Below are 12,519 nucleotides of genomic sequence, written 5' to 3'. Positions count from 1 at the left end.
ACTGAAGAGGAATCTTGCTTGGTTTCTTTACTTCATTTCTCATGTGGATGAAAAGAGGGCAGCAGCGAGTGAAACTGCAGGTTTAAATCTCCTCTCTTCCCTTCTCCTCCTCCTCCTGCTCAACACTGTGTAGTTATTTTAATAGTGAAAGGCACTTAGCCATTATGATTTTCAGTAAAATAAACATTTAGAAGTTTTAGAGAAGATTTGTATCTAAAATGCAGGCTGTCAGGGTTTTCTTGGGTTTTTTTTTTTTTTTTACAGATTATATAAATAGCTTTTTAAAACCTTTTATGTATGCAAGTTAAATGTTTTTGCACTATAAAATTATATACAAATATTCTCAGAGGTTTCTATAAGGAGAGGCTAATGTATGAATTTATCATGCTCTCCTGTTCTATATGCTGTGGCATGTGTTAAGCATAATAATAGATTTTAACAGATATGCATAAAATGTACTGATCTAGAGTAGCGCACTGAGATCTTAGTTATCAGGAGTCAAATTGGGATGGCTTGTGGTGGCTCTGAAAACCAATTATTTTCTTAAAGATTGTCATTTTGTACTCCAAGATCTGAGCTTTCATTTTGAAAAATAAAAAGTGTTTAGCCTTATTATTGGGATGGTGATCTTGAAAATGTGAACAAACATAACCTGATGCAGCGATGTTTTCCTGAGTCTGCAGACATTCTGAACAATAGCTCTGAGAGATGTAGATTGCTGCCATATGTCTTAGGTGGGAAGAGAGGGGGCAGTCTGAAGCTTAAGGATGATAATTTAAATGTCAATATTGCCAACTTTCACTGCTGATCAAAGCATACAAGAAGGAAGGACTTTGCAGATCTGCATAGTTTAGTGCAAGTGGTGTCTCATTTTGAATAAAGTCTGTGGTGCATGGGGGAATACCACCTATTTTTCCAATTCTGACCCTTGGAGCCATCAGGCAGGGAGAACTGGGAAGCATCTGCACCCTACCAGTCAGGAGCCAAGCCTGAAGTCCACCAAACACAAAAAAGATCAGGGATATCCTGAGCCCAACTGAGGGATCCAAGCCCAAGAAGATAGATGAGCCTAGAGAGTATCTGAGCCCTATAGGGAGTCATGCCTAAGGAACGCAACAGAGCACGTGTGATTATTTTCAACATATGCACAATATACTAGGAGCAGCATTTCATTTTGGTATCTTATTTTTGTGTCTTTAAGTGAACATATGCTGATTTGTGGATGGAACTTAGAAAAGTTTTCCTTTTTCATTTTGAGCCCTGCTTTAATATATAGCTCACTGTAAAATGTCTTGGCCATTTAATCATAATAGTAAGCAGCAAGCTTAGAGAAGGTATGAGACCTATAAAGGAAAATACTGTGGAAAAGATGTCTGTTACAGTCGTGCTACTTAAAAGAATTAGTACAAACTACTAATACCTAGGATTTTCCCTCATTTGGTAAATCAAATTAATACCAAAGTGTTCCATATCTGATCTAGACATTATGCAAGTGTTTTTATACCCCTTGATTTTAAGACCTCTGTTCCATACTCTACCCGCTTCATCACCTGTTCATCTTTTATAAACAGTTTTCATTGTTGCTGACATTTACTAGGAGAAGGGTTACATGGGTTACTATTTCCAATATGAACTCTAATTCTGCTCTATAATATGACCAGCAGGAGGTGTTCACAGAGTGGAATTCCCTCTGGAATTTAAGTGAGTCAGGTTTACATCATACTGACGCCTTAGCAGCTTGAAAAGGAAATATTCCAAATTTGGATCTCCCTAGTGACTGAACTGCTTTCATGCGTCTGAGCTGATTTTGTGTGTGAGTGCATATAATAGTATATACACTTTGTATATTCAGTCTATAGTTAAACTTGCACATTCATTGATATACTGTAGGGTAAGTGATGACAGACAAACAGCTTATATTCTAAATTAAAATATGTCTATAAAAATTCTTTCCAATCTGAATTGGATATAAAATAAAAACCTGAACGGAAATAATTTAGGTTTGCTTGACATAAAAATGAAATGTAATTCAGTCAAAACCACCCCCACAAAATTTGAAATAATTAACAGATACTGAGGCAGAGTAGTGCACTGGAATTGGTGTGGTTATGAGAATGTGAAATGTGAAACCTTCCTGAGTTCTAATCCTTGCTTAGTATGTAGCATTGGGCAAGTAAATTATCCTCTGTGTTTGTTCCTCATCTGTCAAATGGGAAGGATACTTAACTCACAGGAATGTTTTGAAGGGTTAGCTAAGTGTTTGTGCAGTGCTTTGACAATAGGAAATGACTATGTGCATATTACTTTTTATTATGCTATTACTGCGTGCTATTGGATAAAAAGGATAAAGAAAGAAACATTTAGATATTCTGTGTCATAAAGTATGACCTTTCAGGAAGACTATGAAGTTACAGTGATATTGTTAAGATATTGTTGTATATAAAAAATGTTAAAATGCATTATTTGCCATTCCCCCTCCCCCGCAGCAATTCCTGTTGCAATATGAATATACACTAGTTTTATGAGAGTCTGTTCTTGTGACTAGGGGAACCTTTGCTTCTTCTCATTCTATATTGTGAAGGGCAACAAAGAAGCAGAAAGCCCACCTTAATGTGAGCTTGTCAAAATCTTTGCTTTACATTCCCCACTACTTGGACCTCAAAGAAACCACTCTGCAGGGATAGAAAGACTGGAGATCTGTAGATTTCAGAGCAGTGTGTAGCAGAGGTGGAGGTCAGTTACTCAAGTGCCCTGTTTCTCGGTTACCTGGCGGATTTCAGAGCAGGAGTTTTCCTCTCTTGGGATTGGGGCTAAGACACTGGTATGGCAAAGAATCGGTTGGCAGCTCAGATCATTACAGAACTATAATGCAATGCAACTTGGGAGGACCAAAGAGCAGAGACTCTAAACTAGATCTTCTCTCAGATGCCAGGAAATTTGGGGTTTGTCTTAGATTTCTCTGTGATTGTTCCTTTGCCCTGTCTATGAATCTTAAAACCTCTCTTCCCTTGTGTAAGCATTGTTTTGAGTTTCATCTCACAACACTCCCAAAGCGCTTTTTAACTTCCTTTGATTTTTCTTTGGGAGTGCTTGTAATGGGATAAGATATGGTGTACCTTTAACTTTGTTATTAATAATGTAATCTTATGCATTAGCTCAAATGCTGCACTGACTGTAGAATGATTACAATGCCAGCACAATAGCCTGCCTGTTTCATTATTACACTTTACTGATTGCATTAAATTTCAAACCAGTTGTAACAGAAGTTCCAGTATTTTCTCCTACCAACTCTTCCAGCTATTCATGTGTTGGCATACTATGTTCTGTTGGATAAGAATGTCATGCACTTCTGGTATTGCAACGTTCATTTATCTAAGTGTAGCAGAGCAGATATTTGGTGTGAGAGAGAGAGCAGTTTCAACTTTTGGAATTTACTTTTGCTTTGTTTTTTATAGTTCCCACTTTTAAAAAATTTCTTTTTATGAACATGTTTCACAGAGTAGAAGGCCTGAGTGTGTAAGTAGAAATGACTTGGTTTTTTTTTTCTTTAATAAAAGACTATGAGATTGTTGAAATAATTTGAATAGTATATTAGATTCCTGTTAGAACAATACTTAGCATTTCATATCTTGAAAGTGCCTTACAAATTGTAAATAATATTCAATAATTGCTCCTCATTAACAAAGTGTTAAAATTGCCCAAATATTAGGCTTCGGTTTTGTGAAGGTTTTTGTTACCTTTCACATGCAAAATTTATTAAAACACTGCACAGTAATTTGTTGGCCTCAATTTAATTTCTATTAAATCTGCCAAAAAATGGATCTTAAGCAGTAATAGTTAATGAAAAAATGGTAGCTTTTCTATAGTTTGTTTGTTCTTTTCTCATTTTATTAATATTTGTTGCAACTAGAGAAAAACTGCTTTCATGTGCTGTTATGGGGGAAAATAGGATTTTTAACTCTTTAAAGCTTGTGGTGGCCATCTTGTGTGTAATCCTTCTGAGGAATCTTCATGACTGTCTGAAGTGTGAAAATCTTTACTTTCACTGCTAAGTTAAAAACAAAAAGAGCCCCATGTGTATTCTTTCTTATATGTGTATTGGCAAAAGTCAGAATTGTCTTTAGGATTTCTTTGAGGAGGACCACTGAGATGATTCATGAAAACACCACATATAACTTGCTCAGTTTAAATAAAGGGTGGGAGAGACAGCCTTTAGGCCAGAAACTGCCATAGAAATTCAATAAAAATAAACACATTTAAAATAAATAATTGTCACACCTAAAAGATGTATCTATTGCAGATTTTCCCTCTCTCTGTCTTTCCCCGCCTTTTGTCTCTGTCTCACTCATTCTTTGGCATTGTACCATTTTCATTTTTGTGTACTGTTTTCTGTTCTCTTTTCTCTTATCTTTTGGTCTACTCTTTGAGTATCAGCATTGTTTTCTCCTCATTTTTTGTCTTCCATATTTGCTTCCCTTCTTCATCCACTTCATTGCTTTTTCATGTTAACTTTTCTCTTCCGCCTTGTATTCTGTTCTCTTCCCATGGTATTATCTATCTTCTGCCTCCTGCTGCCTTCCTTCTTATAGCGGTCCATCCTTCCTCTTCTGCTATGGGAGCTGTTATTAGGGATGGGGTGCCTCTCTTGCTGCCCCTCTGCGGACATGTCTGCACTGCCTCTCGGAGCCTCCCAGCCTTGGTCCACAGACTCAGCGCTGTAAAAATATCTGTGTAAGACAGTGCTTTGGTGTGCTCTCAAGCCCACCTCTCCCCCCAGGCTTAAGAGCCTGAAAGACACTTAGATTTTTAAAGAGACTATACTTTGAATAATAATTGTTAGAAATTAATTCCTGCATGTGCTTTTGCTCACAAAATACATAGTTTACCATAACTAAGGAAAAAGTCTCATCTAAAAACTAAAAACCCAGGAACATCAAGTATTTGTTACATTTGGTACATGTCCAAGAAATAACACATAGAACAAAACCCCCATAGAACCAAGGGTATTCAGAAAGCTAGAAACAGAAAACAAACCAGTAAATTACATATAGTGAAATTCTGATCTTGTGTTTCTGGAAAATCTGATTTGTGGCATTTATAATCCTTTTGTTGATTGCTTTTTAGCTGCACTCCAAATGCATAAAACTCTGGCAAAGCTCAGAGGCAGAAAATAAAATAAAATATATTTTAGATTCTGATTGAGACTTAAAAACATTCTTAGACTACTGATTTCTGGTTTCTAATGTCACAAAATTCAATGTGTGTAAATAATCATCTTAACGTAGTGCTTTGTGCTTTCTGCAGGTTGGGAATCCACGTGTAGAACTCACACTCTCTGAACTTCAAGACATGGCTGCCAGACAACAGCAGCAGATTGAAAACCAACAGCAAATGTTGGTTGCTAAGGTAAAAATACGAAGGAGTGGAAAAGAGACAACTGCATCAATTTAGAGACTTAAATAAGCTGTTCATAGATAAAATTATATATAGATTTCCTTCAACATACGGATATATAATTTTCAAGAACTTAGAAAAATACACTACAACATTTGGAATAAAAGGAAGAGCCTGAGAAATCTGCTGCATTAACAAATATTTATAAATCCAGGCAATATAGGACACTACAGCTTAATAAACAGTAGACATGGAATATTAGTATGACTCCTTAGTTATATTCATCTTTAAAATGATTAGTATGTTGTTGTTAGCTCTTTGTGTTAGACTCACTTCCTAATATATAAACATGAATGTATGCTCAAAGTTTTGTATTTCTGTGAAGCATTTTGTGACCCTATTACAGATGCTATATAATATATACAGTATGTATTGCATGCTTGGACTACAGGACTGAAATATATTTAAATGGATTCAAGCTAGCAGAGTTTGCTGTATTTGGAGTTCTCTGGAAGAAATTATATTGGAAAAAAAGAAACATTTCCCTTATTGCTCAGTGCATGGGCTGTCATTTAGAGAGTTGGAACTTTATCTTACAGCAGATCTCCTTATCTTTGCCTGTCTAAAATCCTCTACTGACCATTGTTTGCTTCCTTTGGGAAATTGAGTAATGGAGGGTTGGAAGACATTTTGCAACAGCAGGAAGTGTGTTGCTAGCAGCAGGAAACAAATGCTTGCGGAAGCTTCACAGATGTGTTGGAATGAATGTTTAGTCTGAAATTGATTTTGGTGTACATTTGATGTTTGACTTAGTAGTTTCAAAAGCAGTGTGCCCTGTTTCTATTTTTTGAAGACAAATTTGTATAGGCACGAATTATAGTAGGTTTTTCTAGAAGTATTGTTATACATTTTAATTACATGTTACTATCATATGTGATTTTATTTATTTATTTAGAAAAGATGTATAGGCAGGAAAACCATCCGAAGTTGATAGTGAAGTTTGGGTTTCTTTAAAGTCAACTTTTGTTGGTTGTTTGTTTTGCTGTTATCCACCTATTAAAAAAAATTCTTCTAAAGTTAGATTACATGTTCTCCTTGTTTTGGCAGGAACAACGTTTACGTTATCTGAAACAGCAAGAACGCCGTCAGCAGCAGTCTATTTCTGAGAGTGAAAAGCTTCAAAAAATTAAAGAACGGGTGGAGACCCAGGAGTCAAAGCTGAAAAAAATACGTGCCATGAGAGGACAAGTGGACTACAGCAAGATCATGAATGGCAATCTGTGTATGTGGATTTTTCAAATCTATTTCCATTGTAAATTTCACTGATGATATTTTGTACTGTAACTTGCAAATATTAGTATAGCAACAGGATATTGAATTGAGTATTTGTTCTATTTTTAGAAAAGGTCTTTCACAAATGAATTAATTAAATAAGAAATTAAATAATAGATTTTAGTAAATATGTTCAGCTTTTTGCAAATTACGTTAGCATGTTATAAACATAAGTTTGTATGCTATGTTAAATTGATGGAAACGTTTCTGTATATAGGACTACAGTTTCCAATAGCTGTATGTTTAGAACTATGAAAATACACAAGACAGTTGTACTGAAATTTCATTTGGTTGTTGTGGTGTGTTTTTTGTTAATTATAGCTACTGAAATTGAGCATATCAGTGCCATGTTCCAAGAGAAGCAGCAGGAGTTACAAGCTGCAGTGTTAAAAGTAGATCAGCTAACTCAGCAATTGGAGGACTTAAGGAAAGGGAAATTGAATGGATTCCAATCTTATAATGGACAGATGACAGGACCTGCAGCTGTAGAATTAAAAAAGTTGTACCAAGAACTACAGGTAAACTATTAACTGAGACATTTTTCACAATATCTGTAGCTTAGCAAAAGTAATACTTACCTCCCCAACCTAGTGTTGCAACTAGTGTTGTACTTGATTTTGGGAAACCCCATTAACCAGTATGATAGAATGTGTGTTAATTTGTAAGGGCACATTAAATGTATAAACCTCAGGTAAAGGGAACTTCATTAATTTTCAAAACCACGTTTTTATCACCATTTTTTTACAAATTGTAAATAATATAATAACCTGTATAAATGTTTTGAAGAGGATTACTCAGCAATGAAGAGAATGTATATGCAAAAATTGAACTCTACATGTAAACTAGTACTTGTTTTTGTTTTCCTTTTTTCTAAAATTTATTATCTCAGACTAATTTTTCAGATCTTAATCTTTTCTCTTTTGTGAGGTAGTAGGTATAGCAAACATTGTGTAAGGTGCTTTCATAGCTAAAAAGTATGATTAAGCAGTGAAAAAATCCATTGTAAAATGCAGTATGAAAACATAATAGTGAATATATGATATAACTAAAATGTATAGGGGCTAAATAACAAGCCTGTCCTGATCATATTTTAACAGAATCACCAGAAGTAAAATATAAACTGCAAATACAAGAAAAATTTGCAGTTACTCTATGCCTTATTTCTCCGAGTATTCCTTTATAGCTATAGTGTAGATCTTAATTTAGAAGGTAAAGTATTTTGCTTACATTGCTATGGTTTCTGGTTAAATGTATGAAATGACAAATATTTAACTACGTACCATTTTGCCGGGATTTCATGTTTTTTATAATTTGCTTATAGTGTTTTGTGGTTGAGATGTGAGCTCTACCATGTGTTAGTTTAAAAATGGGAAATACAAGTAATGCTTTTTGACATTTCTCATTTTCTCGGGATGCATGTATTTCTTTTATCCTTAGCTCTGAACCTTTGAATATAGATCAGGGATTGGCAACCTTTGGCATGCGGCCCGCTAGGGTAAGCACCCTGGCGGGCTGGGCTGGTTTGTTTGGCTGAACCTGTGGATGCAGCAGGCAATCGTGGCTCCCACTGGCTGCGGTTCACCACTTCAGGCCATGGGGGCTACGGGAAGCAGCGTGGGCTGAGGAATCTGCTGGCTGCCACTTCCTGCAGTCCCCATTGGCCTGGGATGGTGAACTGTGGCCAGTGGGAGCCGTGATCGGCTGAACCTGCGGATGTGGCAGGTAAACAAACTGTCCCGGCCCGCCAGGGTGCTTACCCTGGCGGACCGGGGGCCAAAGGTTGCCGATCCCTGGTATATAGATTGATGTGATTTTTTTTTTTTTAAATGAGGACGCTCTTGTATGATGATTTCATGTAATTGGGATGTGCTCTTTAACAGTCACTAAAATATAATTTTTTTCTTTGAAGTGGAGGGAATCTTCATTCAAAGTATTATACCAGGTTGCACAGTATGAAGCTTAATCTAATCTTTCTTACATTTTTATTTAATTGAAAAAGAAGTGACCTTTTTTCCCCTGTTACTTACACTAGGTGAATCTCCATTTCTGGAGCAATTCTAAGTGCAAAGATGCTTAACAGATTCCTGAGATGTCTGTATTGTTGCTTGTTGTCATTTTGACCCCCTACATATTTATCAAGATTTAAATTTGCCTCAGTTTTTTTGCATGTAACATCAACATGAGAAGTGGAGAACTGGGACAAACTATCAGAAGTATTTACCAAAGAGAGCCAGTGAGGAGACAAGAAAAATAATTATGAAGGACGCAGTGATTGATTTTAAACTATAGAGGCTACCCACCCCCTTAACCTTTAGAAGCCTTCAAATGAAGGTTTCACCTAATTCCCATGTAGAAAGGAAAATCAGTGTCTAGACTGTGTACCAGTTCAGTTAGCATCCCATTCATGCATCAAGAGGTTTTATTTGGAATTGGAAGCAGAATAAGTAGCATTGCTTCTGTTGTTGAAACTGACATTTTCTTTCTATTTTTTTTTACCATCCAGGTAGTTAAAAATTGACTGACTTTAAGAGGGTTTAAAAAGATGAGCTTACCGTCAAATTTTATATATGATTTGGTTTTCATCTCATCAGTGTTCCTTTATGAAACCTCTTTATGCTTGGAGTTGCCATAAGTTGGATGATTCAACATGTACTCATGAATGTACAATTGCTTCCTAGGATATATTTTCTTTTTCTTCTTTTACTAAAAAATTGTATTTCGATGCAAATGTTGAGTTAACAGGCTATGTAGAATTGTAGACTTACATCCAAGAACTTAGTTGATCTATATTACTTCATGTCTTTGGATATCTTATAAAATAATTTGACAGCAGGTGAAATAAAGTGTCTACTGTAATTATAACAATTGCATTTTTAAAGATTCGTAATAGGCTTAACCAGGAGCAGAACTCCAAGCTTCAGCAGCAGAAAGAACTTTTAAACAAACGTAACATGGAGGTGGCTATGATGGACAAGCGTATCAATGAGCTGCGTGAACGACTATACAAGAAAAAAGTTGAGGCACGTCAAAAAGAAAACATTCCTGTAAGATAAACTATTAAAAGGGCCACATTTTAGTGGTTCAACAACCTAAAAAAGTCATAAAATGTAACTTTTTTTTCTCCCAGCTGAAAAACCACAGTTACGAAAACACTTCTTTTGAAAATAGAAACCTTTAGAAATACAGAATTTTGTCATTCTTCCCACTGAGATTAGGAAAAGCTTAGATTGCAATGTGTTTCCTTTTATTTTTATGTTAGGAACTAAGATATTGTTTAAAATTTGCAACAGTCACAATATTTCAGAAATGAGGGCTTAATTTTTGGCTTTCCATCAGGGCATTTGTTAGGTTTGGATAATTAGTAAAATATTTGTTCCCAACTATGAAAATCACCACCTCCAAGCCTGGAGCAGAAAGATGATTTTTATTTAAGTAGTTTGATGATCTGCTCGTAGTTAAATAACCTGGTCAACCAGTGCTTAATTTGTGCCAGGGCTTGCAAGGCTGAGCCCCGGCACTTCTAGGCTTGGCAGTTCGTAGCCACAGCACCTCTGGGCTTGCTACATCAGTTATAAATGTATAAAAGTTGCTTGAGCTCTTGCACCTCTTTCATTACAAATTAAGCACGGTGGTCAACTGCATGCTGGACACTGTATGTAAGGTGACCAGAAATCCCAATATTAGGGGCTTTATCCTATGTAGGCAACTATTACCCCCTCCCACCCTGAATTGATTTTTCACACTTGCTGTCTGGTCACCCTAACTGTATGTGTGTTTTCTGATGACCAGGTAAAGGCCCAGATGAAGGGGCCACTTACACTTAGATTCACTTTTGGTTTTCAGTGCCCTGTTACGGCCCCAACCTTATAATGTCTGAGGTGAAGCAAGCCCTTGAACAGAGAGAAAATATTTTCCTTGTGGAAAATATAGCCATGGTTGAGAACTCTGTATAGTTTCAGGTGGTCAGAGTCTGTTTTTTGGAGTAGAAATCTGCTTTTGTGGTTCACATTTGATTAACAAATTTGAGGTGACTTATCTACCATGCATTCAACCATACTTTTTCTTAACACACTAGAAATGCCTAGATAAATAGATATTTACACCATTTTTGATTTGTCTATTTTAGTTAAATCATATTAATGGAACATCATCGTCCCAGTCATCTTTGACTGCTTCAGGAAGAGTAGCAGCAGTGGGGCCTTACATCCAAGTTCCTAGCTCTGGTAGTTATGCTGTACCAGTAGACCCAGTGAAACCACAGTCTCTCACCATCGCTTCCACTGCGACTCATGGGAGATCAAAATCTGGTAAATATTTTAAGTGTAATGATTATTAAAATATTTGGGGTAAGAGGAGGCAAAGGAATTATCCAGACATGCGACCTCCAAGGACCATCTTCTCTGGTCAAAGTGAGCTAGGCTTCTCAGTGCTGTTCTGTGAATTGGGCATATTAGTCATTTGAGATAGATGTGAAGTATTTTTGCTCTTCTCACTCATCCTAAGAGCTTTGCCAGACTTTTACATGGCTAATGAACTGAGTATGGCACCTACAAAAGAGCATGTACAATTGTCAGAAGTGTGACCATGAACAATTCTGCTCTAGGAGTGTTTCTAAATAATAGATTTTAAATCAGTTTGTATTTTAAAATCCAGTATGTAACTCCACTTTAATCTGTAAATATAATACAACTAATTTTTGCAGCATTTTGTTTTCATCTGTTTTTAAAAAGCATTCTGCTTTGTCTTAATTTTTTTTATTTAAGTAGTATTGAATTGGCCAAAATACACTGCTTCTCAAAAAATGAAGCTGATAGATTTCTATTTCTGAGGTCCGTTTCCCCAGCAAGAGGAGAGCTTGCTGAAATAAGTTTGAAAATGATTGGTTCTGGTTCTGGGGTGTCTGTTTGTCTTGTGCTACTTCTGCAGTGGAATGTCCTTTAGTAGTCCAACTGCCAGCTCCTTTCTGACTACGACTAATGAAGAAGCCTCTCTGCAGTCATATCTGTAACATGTTTTTCAACGCTATGGCACCCATGTATCCCATAATTAACAATTCTGTCTATATTGTAATACACCTTCTCATATGGGGCCTGGTATAGGAAACCACCTATATCATCTATGCCTTGGGTGCTTGAGTCTATTGGCTCACATTCTCCTAGAGTTCTCTGCACTGGGCAATTTGTCAGTAAATGTCTCAGTAAAGTCAAAACTCCGAAGAATGGGTTGGTAACAAAGAATCTCCTTAAGACTGAGAAATGCACAGTCCTAAACCTCTGACCACAGTCATCTCACTCAAAAGGGGTCACCTTTTGAGTGAGATGACAGATAAGCAATGACAGATGAGCAACTCCTTTGTGTTGGCTTCTGTTTTTTTGCATTTAAGTCTCTTATCACATGGAAAGGGTCAATTCATAAGTTGCAGTTTATATACAAACACCATTTTGGTATTTGTAAATCTCACTGTTGTTTTTTTTTTATAATTGCATATATACTTCTAGGTCTGCTGTATTCTACCCCAGGGTTTATACTGCATTAGACCTTTTTAGACTGTAAAAGAGAGATCATTCTCCAAGACTTCGTAGTGTAGACTAGTCCTTACTTTAACATGCTTATGATTCTAATTGTATTTAAAGCAATTTTTTCAAAAGAGCTGTATATGAAAATATTGTCTATCCACTGCTAGAAAAAAAATCAAATTTGAGATTTTTTATTTCAAGTGTCATGTGTTTATTTCTGCATTTCTGAGTTTTCCTGTTCTAATTTCTGCATTACCATTATGTTGTAATTTTTCCA

At 36.1% G+C, this 12,519-nt stretch overlaps 1 protein-coding gene across 5 annotated transcripts in view; it reads left to right on the top strand.

The window, feature by feature from the left end:
- The window catches only part of PPP1R13B (protein phosphatase 1 regulatory subunit 13B), a 128,818-nt gene that overhangs the window by 93,644 nt on the left and 22,655 nt on the right, over nt 1-12,519 (top strand). For 4 of the 5 annotated variants that reach the window (XM_050954112.1, XM_050954114.1, XM_050954116.1 and 1 more), the window contains 5 exons: nt 5,305-5,406; nt 6,502-6,676; nt 7,048-7,244; nt 9,606-9,770; nt 10,853-11,033. In XM_050954112.1, coding sequence (XP_050810069.1) covers nt 5,305-5,406; nt 6,502-6,676; nt 7,048-7,244; nt 9,606-9,770; nt 10,853-11,033 — 820 coding nt within the window. The remainder of the gene's footprint in view (nt 1-5,304; nt 5,407-6,501; nt 6,677-7,047; nt 7,245-9,605; nt 9,771-10,852; nt 11,034-12,519) is intronic. The other variant, XM_050954113.1, reaches the window with a different exon arrangement.

This window comes from Gopherus flavomarginatus, chromosome 5 (genome assembly GCF_025201925.1).
Source record: "Gopherus flavomarginatus isolate rGopFla2 chromosome 5, rGopFla2.mat.asm, whole genome shotgun sequence".
Lineage (NCBI taxonomy): Eukaryota > Metazoa > Chordata > Testudines > Testudinidae > Gopherus > Gopherus flavomarginatus.
Note: the sequence above shows the minus strand (reverse complement) of the source record. Positions and strands in the feature narration are given on the sequence as shown.